The sequence below is a fragment of the Podarcis bocagei genome (genome assembly GCF_964188305.1).
Source record: "Podarcis bocagei genome assembly, chromosome: 3".
NCBI classification, from domain to species: domain Eukaryota; kingdom Metazoa; phylum Chordata; class Lepidosauria; order Squamata; family Lacertidae; genus Podarcis; species Podarcis bocagei.
Genome location: NC_138127.1, coordinates 59,021,507 through 59,037,932, shown reverse-complemented (window position 1 = coordinate 59,037,932; position 16,426 = coordinate 59,021,507). Strand labels below are relative to the sequence as shown.

Sequence of the window (16,426 nt, the reverse complement as noted above, 5' to 3'; positions counted from 1 at the left end):
GTGCCATCCCATAGACCTCTGAGGGCACTGGTATTTCCAATGAGGTCTCCTTTGCCAATGTTTATTTCCAGGCTGGTTTATAAAGAATGAGGTGATCTTTCAGGTATTTTGCGACCCAAGCTGTTTATACAGTATGTCAGTACCTTAACTTGTCCCTGAAAACAAATAGGCTACCAGTCCAGCTCTAGCAGAACTAGTGTAATATAAATCCTGCTAGCTGTGCCAGTCTGCAGTCTGGCAGCTGCATTTTGCACTAGTTGTGCCTCCAGTCATATTCAGGGGAAGCCCCACTGTGCATTGCATTAATTCAGTCTAGAGAACCCAGATCATAGATCACAGTTACCAGGTCATCCCTTGATGGCACTTTCATAGAATCATAGAATGGTAGAGTTGGAAGGGACCCTTCCAGTCCAACCTCCCACAATGCAGGAATCTCAACTAGATCATACATGACAGATTACTATCCAACCTCTGCTTTAAAACCCCTAAGGAAGAAGAGTCCACAATGTCCTGAGGTCTGTCAAACAGCTCTTACCATCACAAAGCTTTTCTTTTGGTGCTGAATCACACTGTTGATACTAAGACCTTTAGATACTTTTCACATGCACTACTGGCAAGCCAGGTGTTTCCCATCTTATATTTGGCAGCTGGTATTTCCTGCCTAAGTGTTGAACCTGATATTTGTCCCTATTGAAATTCATTTTGTTAGTTCTTCAATAGGCAAGGTCATCTTGAATCCTGATTCTGTCTCCTCTGGCATTGGATACCCCTACCAGTTTGGTTTCATATGCAGATTCAATGAGCATCCCCTCAATATCTTCATCCAAGTTGTTTATAAAGAAGTTGAACAACAATAGGCCTGGGACAGAACCCTGTGGCACCCCACTTATCACTTTTCCTCAGGTTGACTAGGAACCATTAGTGAGTATTCTTTGTGTTCAGTCAGTCAACCAGTTACAAATCCACCTAACAGTTATCTTGTCTAGTCCACATTTTACCAGCTTCTTCACAGGAATACCATGGGGCACTTTGTCAAAAGCCTTACTGAAATCAAGATGCAATATGTCCACAGCATTCCCCTGATCCAGCAGGCTAGTAAAGCTATCAAAAAAAGAAATGAGATTTGTATAGCATGACTTACTTTTTAGAAACCCATGCTGGGTATTAGTAATCACAGCATGTTTTTCTAAGTGCTTACAGACCCACTGTTTAATTATCTGTTCTAGGACTTTTCTTGGAATAGACATCCAGCTGACCAGTCAGTAATTACCTGGATCCCCCCCCCCATTTTGAAGATGGAAACAACATTTGCCTGCCTCCAGTCCACAGGGACCTCACCTGTTCTCCAAGAATTCTCAAAGATTATAGAAAGATGCCCTGAGATTACATCTGCAAGCTCCTGTAGTACCCTTGAGTGCAGCTCATCAGGCCTTGGAGATCTGAATTCATTTCAAGTAGCCAAGTGCTCCCTTACTACCTCTTTTTATCTTGGGCTGCAGTTCCTTCCTTGCATCATTTATTCCATCATCACCATGTTAGGCACTGACAGGCCTTTGATTCAGTCTTATTCAGCAGGGTCTTCTTATGAACCATGAACCAGTTATTGGCTCTTATCCTAATCTACCTCACAAGGATACCGTTTTGAAGAAGGGCAAGATAAAAACATGACAGATAAAATAATATTGCTATGATCACTCACCGATTCTGTGTTGTTTTTAGCCACTGAATGAAATAAATCCCCTTATATGCAATAATGTTCCGATAGCTGGGGGGGGGGGTTGTTTAAAAAAGAACAATTTATGTATTTGATGTGCAGTTTAATGGTTTCTCAGATTTACAGTGTCTTCATAACATTTCTCTTCTCTCTTTTTAATTACCAGCCGGCAGCAGAAGATGCCAGCCTGGATGAGGGCTTGGATGAATCTACAAATGAGGTAATTCCATTTGTTATGCCCACTTCATTAAAAAAAAAATACTGAAGATGCTTAGCATTGGTTATGTTTTTAGAAATCTTGAAGATTTCTACTGAGGAAATATGTATATGTGAGCGAAGTCTCTAGCCAGGATCGTGAATTCATCAGGGAGCTGGACTTGAGGGTTTTGTACTTGGCTCTGGATGGCAGAGACCAAAAAAGGATCTCGTTGGTACACTGGCCCCCCTGCAGCCCAGCTACTTCCTTGACTATGCTAGTGGAGGGGGTCTCTGGTGTGGCATTGGATAATCGCAGGACATAAGTGCTGAACATCTTCAGTATCCATGCAATCCTGCTTTGCCTGTCCAGCGCAGGACTTCATGGTTGTGTGGGGCTTTCTCAGTACACCATACATCCAATGCATAATGCAGGTCGTACCCTAGATCTGGTTTTTATCACACAGGGGATTGGGAAGGATATGTTGGTTCCGGGGTGTGTGGGTGTGTGATCTGTTGGCATGCACAGATCACTTCTTGGTTTGGGTGTGACTTGCACACGCTGCAGGGGAGGGAGAACAGTTAAGTTGAAGGATTTCTGATCACTTGGGGGGACTTTCCAGGTAGTATGACAGATGCTTCTGTTGAAGCCCTAGTTTTACCGTGGAATAGTAAGATGGAGAGGGCTATTGACTTGAATCCTCAGGGAGTCTGAGAAGTTCATTGGGTTTCTGAGGAGCTCCAAGTGATGAAACAGGCCAGTTAATGACTAGAGTACAAGTGGCACAAGAGGTACAAGCACACAGCCATGCCTAACCTTTGGCAGTGTTGCTACAAAGAAAATATATCTACCTGCCTCTGTTGTGTCCTATGAATTGTCCAGCACTTCATCATTAACAATGGACCATTCAATAGCCTGCTGTGAAAGATTTGTGAGGCTCTGTCTACCTGTTAGAACGAGTCACAGTGCTGCTTGGCTTCATTCAAATAAGACTTCATAAAGTAAGAGGGTTAAGAAGTGATTACTGGAAATTAAGAATGAACCAGCATTGATAAATAATGCATTTTCTTCATTTGGATGATTTCTGAATACATATTTTTGTAGTACGCCAATAATATATGAACTTTCATCAAGGCTGGCAGTAATCTCCACTCCAGTCAGAAATGCACTTTTGGTACTTGGAATAAATTGTGCAGATCATGGTTTGCATTAGTTTACATACCAAATTCAAATTACAAAACTCTCTTTCAAAATATATTCCTCTCTGATGAGTTTCAGGTGGCACTTAAAAGCATTAGTCTTTCACATAGCCTTTGGTGAGGCAGATAAAGGATGTTCTCTGCTACTTAAGGTTTTTAAATGTCTTATTTTTGTCTATTCTGAGTGTTAAGCTATTATGCTGATATTAATTCTAGGGTGCTTTAAAAAAAAGTAAGCTGCCTGTTGTACACCTTTATTTTGGAAAGGCAACATCTGAAATATTACACATTAATAAAGGTTTCGAGGTTTCAAAATGCAGAGAACCTCTTTCAGCTCAGTCCTGTGCATCTCTCTACTCAGCAATTAAGTCCCATTGAGTTTAGTGGGGGTTACTGCCAGGTGAATGTGTGCATGATTACAGCTAGTGGTGCCATCAGCGCAAGACTTTGGGGCAGGCAAATAAGCCAGATGAACCCCAAATGCAGCAGGGCTGGCTTACCACATTTTGAAGTAAGTGAAGCAATGCATATGACTATATAAATAGTGCCCCTCATAGTGATGATAAGTTCTAGCCTTTTTAAAAAAACCAATAATGGGCAAATCATTGGGCATCTACCCAAGAACTCTTAAAGAATTCAAACGTGTCCTCTTTTTTGGTGATGCATAACTGGCCACCAAAGCCTTCATGAAAACAGACCAGAATGACAAGCATTCTTTTTTATTTGGACTGGCCATCTGCACAAGACTACTATAGCTAAAAAGTAGGGTTGTAATAAGAGATGCAGCAATTGCTTAAAAAACAAATAAAAAATCAAAACCTTCACAGTATGCATTTAATCTACAGGTGTTTTAGGTTAATGTTTAATTAGAGGAAATACAAAACAGGTCAGGCAATATATGTCATGAAAAATATTCCATCCTTATGAATAAAGACACACGCTTTTCCTTCTCGTTTCTGTTGTCATGCCAACAATAATCTATTCAAAACAATTCTCTGCTTGTGGAATATACTAAACTCAAATCAACCCTAGAAGTGTCCTTGTAGAACACTTAGGCATTTTCCATTTACAAGCTAAGGAAACCTAGAACAACAAATGTCTGCCCTATTTAATCATAATTTGATACTCATATTTTAAAACAACTTTAATGATTACATAGATGAGAAGAGGTGGTGACCTATAATCAGTCTGTTTTCCTCCCCCACCCCATGCTCATTTCAAACAACTGATATTGGTCAGGATATATTAAGCATCTATTGACCTATGTTCCCTTCCATTATAATGTCTGCTGCTGACATTTCTACTCAGTTCTCCATTGGGGCTATGCTGCTGAGACTTCTTAGTATTACCTTGATTTGACATGATAGAGCGGTCTATACTGTTGCCTATGCACATTAATCTAATTGACTTCAACTAAATGTGAATTTATTGCACATCTTGCTTATGACATATGCACTTCTGGGAATCAGTGTAAACTCTTGAGTTTCAGTGCTAAAATAATTCTAGATTGAACCATATTCACATACATATCTGGTATGGTATGGTTTATTTATATACCACTTTTTAGTCCAAAGCCCATCAATGTGGTGAACAATGTTAGTACCTATCAGTGGAGGTTCCTTTGCTGGTCAAAGTGGGGCATAACTCTCTTAAGATTCTTAGCCCACCCAAAATCACCAAAGCCACCATCCAATCTTTCTCTTGCCAACCACTGCTAATACATTTCCACTGACTGAGAGGCTTGCTAGATACTTATGCCCATCTCCTCTTTTTAGCTCATGAAGCTTACTTCTGGACCCCTCATTAACGAAGGTTAGACACTTTTCAATTTAGTTAGGCATTAACTACTTATCCAATGGCAACGCCTTCATGTCCACACCTTTGCAAGATCTTGACATGGAGCAAGTTCCATTTCCTGTAGCACAGCAGCCTCTGGAGGTACAGCAATGTCCTTAACTAGTTTGCAGCAGCCTCTGAATTCAGCAGACCACACTTAACATGAGCCTGTGGTTTTCAACTCAAGTTCAGACATTAAAAAACCCCTCATGTTTTCATGTTACGTGTGAATTCAGTTTATGTATCTTACAAATACTGAACTCTGGAAAGTCATATAAAACTAAAGCAATTACCTAGTTACAAACCTTAGTTTATCATAGGGGGCTAACAGAAGTTCCGTTGGCACAAGGATTTATGTTTGCACAGTGTAGATTTCTCTTCCTTCCCTCTCCTTGTGCACCCCACACCCTCCACAAATCTCCAGAGGATTGGGAGAAGCCCCAAGACAGATGAGGCATGAGGAGAGGAGAGGGAGGGGAGGTTCTGGTGTGCAGGCAAAGTCCTTTGTGCTAATGGAACTACTTTGCTGGATGCCACCTATGAAGTTTAGTTAACTAAATTTGCTAGCATGTGCATATGAAGAAGACCACTGCAACACATGTGAACATCATCCAAAAGAAAGAAAATATTTGTTTCTTTATATTGTCTTTGTTTTATATGAAATGCATTTTTGTCACAGTAGGTATCATCTATTCTCTCTCACCCAGTAGAGCAGAACTTTCCAAACTTCTCACATTGGTGACACACTTTTTAGAAATGCATCATTTTGTGACACAGAATTCGGTTTTACTAGCAAACTGGAAATTAAACTAACCCCTTTCCAGGAGTGTAGGGAGTGTTCACACGACACACCTACACACTGCAGCCGACACACTAACGCGTCGCGACACAGTTTAAAAAGCTCTACAGTAGAGAATGTTTCTTCTAAGATCTCTCGCTTCTTTCAGATGTCTTTTGAAAACTGTATTGTTTAGGCAGGCATTTGCAATATGGGTTTTTTCTATTTATTGATGATTTATTGATTTTTTTAAAATGTTATTTTTATGGATGCTTTTTGCTGATTTTATTCTTTTATGCTGTAATACTGCCTTGATATATTTTAATGAAAGTGCGGATTATAAACGCACACAAAATAAATAAGTAAGATAGTGCTTGCCATCTGCATTGACTGGGGTACTTTTAAAATTGGCAATGCAGTTTTAAATTACCTTAGAGCACTTTTTAAATCCACACTACAGCTGCACTCCCTCTAATATTGAACTAATAATGAACACTGTGATTGCCAGTAGAACTGGAGCCAAAACAAGAGGGAGTATTCACATCCTCTAGGGAGCCCTAAAGTTTGTAGAAGTAGATTTTTTTTAAAAATTCAAAGAGGATTGAACATACTCAGTATCTGCATAATGTTAAGGAACAGTTGGAAAAGAAAATTGGGTGTGGGTATGGAAAGCCCTGCTTCATTGCATTAAAACAGGTATGGGGAACCTTTGGCCCTCCAGATGTTGCTGAACTACAACTCTTGTCACCCCAGTAAGCATGGACAATGACCAGAGCCGATGGTAGTCATAGTACAGCAACATCTGGTGGGTCAAAGGTTCCCCATGCCTATAGCTATAGCTTATAGCAAGGTTTCCCAAACTTTCCCCAGCTGTTGTTGGACTACAGTTCCCATCATCCCTGACCACTGGTCCTGCTAGCTAAGGATGATGTGAGTTGAAGTCCAAAAACAGTTGGAGAACCAAGTTTCGGAAACCCTGGCATATACTATAATTGAGGAGGGCATGGGTGACTAGCTAGAACCCTGAAAAGGAACATTCATGTTAGGGAGTGAAGAGAATAGACATTTTGTTGCAGGTCCCAATTATCTAACAAACTGATAGACTAAACATTGTAACGGAATTCAGAGTATTTTTAAATAATTGGCATAAACTGGTAATGTTTACAAACAGTATAAAATTGCACTTACAGTATAAAAATTATTGATAATGTTCTCAGTTTACTTTTCAGCTTGAGTTACATAAAAGGTTTGAAGTTTAACTAAATTATTACAGCTTATCAACTCTAATTTGTTCTTGAAATTGAATTTTGTGAAGCTTTTCTATTTTAATTTCCTTGGGTCTATTTTCATTCATGCATGCATTTTATTTATTTATTTAATTTCTATACTGCCCTATACCCAAAGGTCTCGGGGCAGTTCACATAAAATATCGAATACATAAAATCAAAACAAAAATAACAACCCGATAAAAAAAACCACCCTCTTGTTAAAGCAGTTGCAGTGGTGCAGTGGGTCTGTCTGTTAACTGGAAGGTTGGTGGTTTGAGCCCACCCAGGGATGGCTGTGGCAGGATTCCTGCATCGCGGGGCGTTGGATTAGATGACCCTTAGGATCCCTTCCAATTCTATGATTCTGTGATTCTATACACCAATTGTGAACATATTTTCCAAATGTGTAGTTTGGCTCCTGATGCTTACCTCCAGGGGCAGCCTGTCCCATTTCATGAAAGAGGAATGTGCTATCTCCTGCCGCCACCCCCAGTCGCCGCATTTCCTGCAGCCATGCCTCACCCCCACCCCACCACTGCCACCACCAAAAAACCCCCAAAACCCTCTTGCCAAAATGTGTGTATACACACACATAAATAATACTTAGAGTAAGTTGCTTCCAATATAGGCATATGGAGCATAACCAAGGGTTAGTCATTTTCAGCAGCCTCTACGTTGGGGCTCTAATGTTATTCTGACCCCCAAGTTCCATTAATTTCAATGGGAGTCGTGTTACCCCAAACATGCTTATAAGGATATAAGTGCAACTCAAGCCACTCGGAGCTGCAACCTTCTGTTTCAGCATTTAAATGCCCGCTGACAACTTTTCGACTCCACCAGGCAAATAAGAATGCATCTTTCCACAATGATTAATTGATGTCTGTTTTTTACTGTATGGTTTTTACTGCCTTATTTTATGTTTGCTTTTGTTGTGAACCATTTTGATATATTTTATAAAATAGCAGTATACAGTGGAGCCTCAGTTGTCGAACGTAATCCGTTCTGGAAGACCATTCAACTTCTGAAACGTTCGACAACCAAGGCGCAATTGCCGGTCGGCAAAATCCATTGAAAAAATGGAGAAACATGCCTCAGAAGCCGTTCAACTTCCGAGGTGCATTCGAAAATGGAAGCATTCACTTCCAGGTTGTCGGCATTCGGAAGCCGAAACGCTCGCCGAAACATATTTTTATAGATAAATAAGTGCTAGGAAGCTATTTCAGTTCTATGAACTATGAGGAAAGATTTACTTAAATTGCAAATCCATAGATTATAGATTTTGGAAACAAACAAAAAGCTCAAATGATTTCTGTATTTTCCTTGGACTAGATGACCCTCCAGGTCCCTTCCAACTCTACAGTTCTATGATTTTTTGAAGTAACAATGTAATTGCCTAACAACTGAAAAAGAACTGCAGGAAACAAGTAACAACAAGAAAATGAACATGCAAAGAATATCAGTTTCCATAGATCTAGTCAAACACAACAGTGAATCATCTGGCAGTGCATTAAAAGGCACAAAGCTCCCTTTCTGGGATTATTGATGAGGTAGTTAAAGCATTTTTCTTTGTTTAATGTTTTGCCTTGGATGACACTGTCACATTCTGGGCTTGATGAAATGTTTGTTATATATGTTTAAATAAGGAAGTTGCTGCAATTAAAATCAAAGGGGTCGATCCAAATTAAATCATGCTTTGAGTTGGAATCGTTAAAATCAACAGGACGTACATGAGTCATCATGACTAACTTAAGTCCTACTGGTTTCAGTAGGTGCATTCTAAACTAAGGTTACCAGACGTCCCCGTTTCCCGGGGACAGTCCCTGGATTTACAAATCAGTCCCCATACAAAATCAGTTGAAGTTGAAAAGTGTCCCCAGATTCGCTGAAAAAAATCTGGTAACCTTACTCTAAACATGAGTCCTGTATGCATACAATCCAATGCCAGGAAAGCAAAGTCAGTCAATTAAGAATTAATGACTCAAGTGAGACAATGAAGCTTTAATGACAACAACCATTAATGTGCACCAGAGCCAGCTCAGCCATTAGGCAGACTGAGGCAGCTGCCTCAGGTGGCAGAAGCCCCCAAGGCAGGAGCCCCGCAGTCTCACCACCTCCTTCACCACTGGTGCAGAAGTGGCAGCGGTATTGGCACTTACTTTGGGTGAAATTGCATCCAAAAACATTGTAGAGATCCTGCCCGAAATTGGTCGGTGGAGAAGCGAAGGTGGCAGGTAAGGCGGCGGCAGGGCAGGGGAAGGTGGCACTTCCAGGATGCTCTGTCCCCAATGTGCACAGTGTTTTATAGAGTAACAATAAAAGTAGGCCTGGCATCAGCACTTGATAGTGGTGTAGTGGAGGGAGAACCCTGAGGAATACAGCTCCAGAACTTGTTTCAGAGCAGGAATAATTATGTTATCCGTGAGAGTGACACTGTAATTGAATGACAGAATCATGGAGTTGGAAGGGACCCCAAGTGTCTTCTAGTCCAACCCCTGCAATGCAGGAATCTCAGCTAAATCCATGACAGGATGGCATCCATGACAGATGGCTATCCAACCTCTACTTAAAAACCTCCAGTGAAGGAGAGCTCACAACCTCCTGAGGGAGTCCGTTCCACTGTCAAACATCCCTTACTGTAAGGTTACCAGATTTTTTTCAATGAATCCGGGGACATTTTTCAACTTCAATGAATTTTGTCAGGAGACTGATTTGTAAATCCGGGGACTGTCCCCGGGAAATGGGGACGTCTGGTAACCTTACCTTACTGTCAGAAACGTCTTCCTGATGTTTAGTTGTAATATCCTTTCTTGTTACTTGAAGCCATTGGTTTGAGTCCTACCCTCCAGAGCAGGAGAAAACAAGCTTGCTTCATATTATTGATGGACCTTCCTTACACTGACAACTGAAGAGTCAGAGAATACAAAAGAAGCTGAATGCTTCTTTCTGTTTCTTTGTGAGGATTCTTACTTCTTGCTAATTGTATGCCTTTATGATTAAAACATAAAGGTTGTGTGTCTGTGGGCTGAAGGCCTTTTGTTAAAGGTAAGAATATTCACATGTTGAACCTCTGCAGCCACAATACTTGATCAGGGATGGACACACATATCTCCCCAGCTGAAATGCAGCCTGCTGACAGTTGCGTCACCCTTTGTCGGATCACAGAAACCGAACAGCCAAGTGGCTCCGGTTGGCAACGCTGCTGGAAATAAAATTCACCAGATGCCATTCAGAACTGAGTAGCTGCTTGACTTCTTGTCCAAGAAGTACCACGGCGTAAGTTTCCTTGCTTGCAAGGGATAGGGAAGAACTGGCAGCTGCAGCACTTTTGCTGACAGGCAGGCGGAAGTGTTCATGGGCACTGGAGGGCAGTCAGTGCTGGTACCAGGCCACGAAAGGCAGCCCAAACCTGGAGCTGAGCCCGACAAAACTTGAGGTTCCCGTTCCAATGAACGTACATAATCTGAAATTCAATATGGGAAGACAATAGAGGGAGAGGAAGGAATATTTCTAACTCTGTAAATTGAATCATGGATTCCCAACTCTTGAAAAAAAGAACCAACGTCTCATAAAAAGCCCCATGCCTCTCTTTATTATTTAATTTTATTTAAACAATTTACATACCACTACAATACTCTCTATGTGGTTTGCAAGGATACAGTACAGTGGTACCTCAGGTTACATACGCTTCAGGTTACATACGCTTCAGGTTACAGACTCCGCTAACCCAGAAATAGTGCTTCAGGTTAAGAACTTTGCTTCAGGATAAGAACAGAAATCAGGCTCCGGCGGTGTGGGGGCAGCAGGAGGCCCCATTAGCTAAAGTGGTGCTTCAGGTTAAAAACAGTTTCGGGTTAAGTATGGACCTCCAGAACGAATTAAGTACTTAACCCGAGGTTGTTGTTGTTTAGTCATTTAGTCGTGTCCGACTCTTCGTGACCCCATGGACCAGAGCACGCCAGGCACTCCTGTCTTCCACTGTCTCCCACAGTCTTCCACTGTGGCTCCCGCAGTGGTATCCGAGGTACCACTGTACAAAAAAAAAATAAAAAAAAAAAAAATCAGTTAAAGATATAGTATAGAATCAAATTCCAATTAAAATGCCTGCTGGGATTTTTAAAAACCTTTTGGATGATCTCTTTATTCAGAGTTTCCTCTGTAGGGTACTCCTGACTTTATGTGGGGGTCATCTGAATCCAGAGGTAGGCCTTCTGCTGTCCAACCATTCTTTGCAGCTGAGTGCCTCTGGGTGCAAGTGAGCTCTGAGAACACTGTGACTGCTTGGAAATTTACTGCCTAGGTAGAAAACTAGTTCCTCACTTATTGCTTAGCTCACGTATGAAGTAAGCGGCACTGCCACCAAGTGGCATTTATTTAAAAGGCACAGAAATATTTGAAATTGTGACACTTTTACAACATGAAGATTTCTCAACCTGCCAGGAAAAGCATGGACTTCCTTCATTAAATACCCGTGGTATCATGAGTGTCTTTTTCACCCTGGATGCATCAGAAATGGTACATCACATCCTCAGTGTATGCCCCTCGGTCTTCCAGCACTGCGGTCTTATTCATGTTTACTCAAAAGTATGCCCCGTTGGGGGAGGGGGAGGGGACAACCTTGCAAACAGGACTTGTTTGTTTTCTCTTGAAAGTGAAGGGTTACAGCAACAAACAATTGAGCATGCACAAAGCTGGCAAACTTTCGTTTCTTGTTCCTGCCAGTCATGCAAACTAGGCAGGGATAGTTTGTAATCAATCTTGGTTTAAATTATTAAAATATTCAAGTTTGTTGGATAGAAGTCAGGGCTCAAAATGTACTTGGGGGCTTGCTAGATTTGATTTATGAACTATTTTTGAGTTTTGGTGGCACCATGAGGCCTGAAGGCATATTAAATTAATGTATGTAATTATATGAAGTAAATTGCTTCTTTGTTTATTAGGGAAAATGCATTGCAAATATCTCAGAAGAAGAAAAAGTAAGAATAATAGAATCTGAGAGTTGGAAGGGAGCCAAGGGCCATCTAGTCCAACCCCCTGAAATGCAGAAATCTCAGCTAAAGCATCCACGACAGATTAGCATCCAACTTCGCTCAAAAACCTCAAAGGAAGGAATCTGTTCCCCTGCCAAACAGCTTTTACTGTCAGAAAGTTTTTCCGAATGTTTAGTTGGACTCTCCTTTCTTGTAACTTGAGAAATTGGATTATTTATTATGTATTCTATGAATTTTGGGGATAGATTAATTGACATTGATTTTTCAGAGTTTCATTGTACAACCTTATACACATCTACATATGCTTTTGTAAATGCATACAGTGGTACCTTGGCTTATGAACTTAATCCGTTCTGGAGGTCCGTTCTTAAACCGAAGCATTCTTAAACCAAGGTGTGCTTTCCCATTGCAGCAGGGGACTCAACTTACAAATGGAACACACTCAACAGGAAGCGAAACATGTTCTTATTCCAAGGCAAAGTTGACAAACCAAAACACCTACTTCATGGTTTGCAGTGTTCTTAATCCAAGTTGTTCATAAGCTAAGCTGTTCTTAAACCAAGTACCACTGTACAGTATATGATTGCAACCTTGACAGCATTACTCACAAGTTGTTTTCAGCAGCATGGTAACCTGATATTTCAGGACGAACATGACAGTTTTCACATCTTATATCTTTGTGGAGAATAGTACTCTTAAACTCTTAGTGTTTAAAAAAACCATACAAATTACTAGATTGTAATGGGTGGGTATATAGTTTTGTAATGAAACTATTTTTTGCTTGCAAAGTCAGTGATCTAATTGTGCAGTAACTTTACCTGACAGCAGAGGTCACTCTTGTTTCTCAAAATGAGAAACCTCATTCTAAATAAGCTATACTGTATTACTTTAGCTTCATAATTTTGAGACCTGGGTGTCCCCTACTCCTCTGATACTTTCCACTCTCTGAAGAAGTGGGACATTCATGAACAGCAGACAAATTGTGTCTGGTTCACACACAACCTTACTGCAGTGGCATGCATGTATGGTTCTTGGTTCTGGTTCCAACCACATAGAAAGATGGGAGTGGGGGATCCCATATTAAAAGCAAAAGGAGGAGCATGTGTAAGTGCAGCTAAATGTTCCACAGTTGCCAGTTGCTTATTGCCTTGCAGCCCCTCTCTTTTATCAAGTGCTTTTCTCTTTTCATGACCATTTTTTCTGTATTGGTGCCCTGACCTATGGGGGTAGGGATAGGATTTTGCACTCCTTACACACAAAACCTTTTTGGCCTCTAGTCACTCTTTCTAGTGTGATTTACATAGTTCTCTGTTTAAATGCACAGTGCTGATTTTGTCACATCTAATCTGGCTCTAAGCTGACCTGATTCCTAAACAACCTAGATTTAACCTACCCGAGCAACAATCTCTGCCACAACCTCAGGTGCTCCCAGGCATAAAAACAAGCCCATAGAAGACACAGATATCATAGAAATGCTGTACTTGGAATGATGGCTCTCAGTAAGGCACGTAAATGAAATCGGCCAAACACAAACAACTTATATATAGAACATGTATGTATACATTGCCATCATCATTCTGATTATGGTATGCTGCAAGCAGAAAATATGAAAAGACCAGATCTCAGAGGTACAGGATGAGTTAAGGCATGTAATGAAAACTTCTTAAGATAGTAATGAGGAACCTGGGGTACTCCAGATGTCATTGGAATACAACTCCCATCATTCCTGACTATTGGTCATGCTGGCTGGGGGGTGATAGGAGTTGGACTCCAACAACATCTGGAGGGCCACAGGTTCCCCATCCCTGCCTTAGGAGACCTTGAAGACCTTTCTTTGAATTCTATTCCAATTGCAGTCTGAGCTTCAATGGCCTTGTGAAAGTCCTTTACTTGCCCAGATTCCTCATATTTATTATTTATTAAATTTGCATACCTTCATCTAGAGATCATAGGGCAGTTCACAACATATGTAAAGTTTTATCAATAACCTATATGAATGGTGTACACTCAGAGTGTTGAAGAAATGATAGCAAAGCAATATAACAGGCACCCAATACTGCATATTCATTAGGTTTGTGGTGTAGAAAGAGTTATCGGATGTTTAGGTAAGTCACTCTCTTACAGCCCACATAGGGCTGCTATCCTCACAGGGTTGTTGTAAGGATGTATTGATTAAAGAACTGAGTGCAGTGCAAAATGAAATGGAGAAAATAAAACATAAAAAACTCCCAAACTTTCTTTTCCATCATTTGAGTGGCTTTCTTTTAGGTCAGATTTTTAAAGCACAAAATTCAAAGATGCCTGAGCTGTACTGAATAAATTATTTTGTTTGCATGGGAGGCATAGATGGCATGTGTTATGACTGTTCACGCTGACATTTCAGGAAAAAGCTATTGTCTGCTCTAGTAAACATGAGGGAAAAGCAGTACAAATTCATACAGCCGCCTAAAACAATGTTTCAGAATCATAGAAGATAACCCCAAGGGTCATCTAATTCAACCCCCTGCAATGCAGGAATCTCAGCTTAAGCATCCATGAGAGATGACCATCCAACCTCTGCTTAAAAACCTCCAAAAAAGGAGAGAGATTTTTTGCAGGTTCGAAAAGGACACGGTAATGCACTAAAAAGTGTGGTATAAGGATTGAATGACAGGAAAATGCATAACCTCCTCACAAACAAATCAGAATGAATACTCATTAAAGAGTGGACATTGTATAACCTCCATACAAGCTTTGTGCAGGCAAATCAGGATGAATGCACTATAAGCAAGTTATGTAGAGGAGCATACAAACAAATAGCTATTTCATCCTGTTCTCACATTTGGTCAAGCAGGTTTGACGGTGCTTTTTTTGAAGAAATATAACACCTGTTTTGAAAGTCAAAAGTGGGATTAAAGTAGCAATCCTGCTTTCTATTTTTATATGTTTGGTTGGTGGTAGAAAACCATCTAATATTGATGCTAAGCACAAATCACTAATATGACTACTAGCTCTGCACTTTTAATATTCTGTATGTATGCAATATTATGCATATGAGACTTCAAAGAAACTAATCTCGTATTTGAAGAGATGCATGCTCTGAAGTGTTCAGACAGTTGCAATAAAGTAAATAATAACTGTAATCGTGAGTTCTTTCGTGATGCTGCTAGGCAGCAACCCACAAAGCAGCCACTAGCATCAATGTTCTCTTAGTATACTATATACAGGTATTGAAAAAAGTCCACAGGTCCAAATCTCTGTGCAAAATTAGAATTTGAGATCACCCCTCACACTGCTTTTTATAAACACCCTATCCACCAACAATTCTAACTTCCCCACCAATTTTGCAAGATTGGGCACTCACATATAAAATACAGACTTCACTTCCCTTTCTAATTTTAGAAAGATGTGTTTGTATTCCTTATGTAAGTCTCAGTAATTCATCCAAAGAAGAAGTGAAAATGGAAGATTATTTCATTGTGCTTGGCTGACTCATACAGACCGCTCACCATTAACAGGTGTGCTGTGGCAAACTGCATGCGGTAGGCATAGCTTGGTATCTCTTACCGTTTTGGATACTGAAACAGATTCTTCTGTTGCATGGGCTTTTAAGGAGCAGATGTTGGAGAGAGGTGGCTCATCTCCTGCCTTTTTTTGCTTATGCTCCCCTTTCTAACAAACAATGTGCTTCCTTTCACAACTTCTCAATTTATTTTGATGCAGACACAACCAGGAGGCTTTTTCGTTACCTTCTTCTCTCTTTTTAGCTGACAAATAGAACTACTTGGCACCATCCAAAACCAGAGCTGAGCTACCACATGTCTCCCGGTATTTTATCTGAATCAAAGATTACTTCCAGCCTAGCCCTTTGCTTGTAATCTCCAGCTGTTTGGGAGGGGGTGCTGTTTTCTGGTGTGACGTACAGGGTTAAGCAGATAACCAGAGAAGATGAAATGTGCCTGTTTCTCTGGGCAAAATGGATTGAAAATCCAACCGATGCCACCTTTGTAAATGCTGAATAAAAATGATAAAGCTGCCTCACAAGAAATTCCAAAAATTGTTCATTAAAAAGGTAAGTTTCTCAGTGGGGTTTTTTGTGCATGTTTTTGTTGCCTTGATCCACTAAAAGTTTTGACAATTGCTTTGGTTTGATGTGATAATAAATACAAAGGCTCAGAGACATAGAACATCATTCACTCAAGTTCTGCAGCATGTGACATAGTGCAAAACTGGTTTATTGCTTGCAAACATAATCCCCCCCCCCCATTCTGGCTAAGGTGTTTGGGGAAATAGTATGTATTCCAATAAAAGTAATTTTTGTTCCTTTTGACTGTAATGCCTTTATCAGAAAGATGGTACATAATATTCATTTCACCAAGTGATATATAATGATAGAAGAAGAAATGTAAGGGGAAACCCTGGGAAGAGAAAGGAAGATTACACTCGTTTTAGTGTTTTATTGGGGCAT

At 40.4% G+C, this 16,426-nt stretch overlaps 1 protein-coding gene across 3 annotated transcripts in view; it reads left to right on the top strand.

The window, feature by feature from the left end:
• RPS6KA2 (ribosomal protein S6 kinase A2) overlaps positions 1-16,426 on the top strand; it is a 196,359-nt gene that overhangs the window by 4,301 nt on the left and 175,632 nt on the right. For 2 of the 3 annotated variants that reach the window (XR_014006469.1, XM_081188222.1), the window contains exon 2: positions 1,881-1,934. Coding sequence is in view for 2 of the 3 variants with exons in the window: in XM_081188222.1 (XP_081044348.1) it covers positions 1,881-1,934 (54 nt within the window). In the remaining variant the exon portion in view is untranslated. Of the gene's footprint in view, positions 1-1,880; positions 1,935-15,883; positions 16,031-16,426 lie in introns of those variants that run through there. The other variant, XM_081188224.1, reaches the window with a different exon arrangement.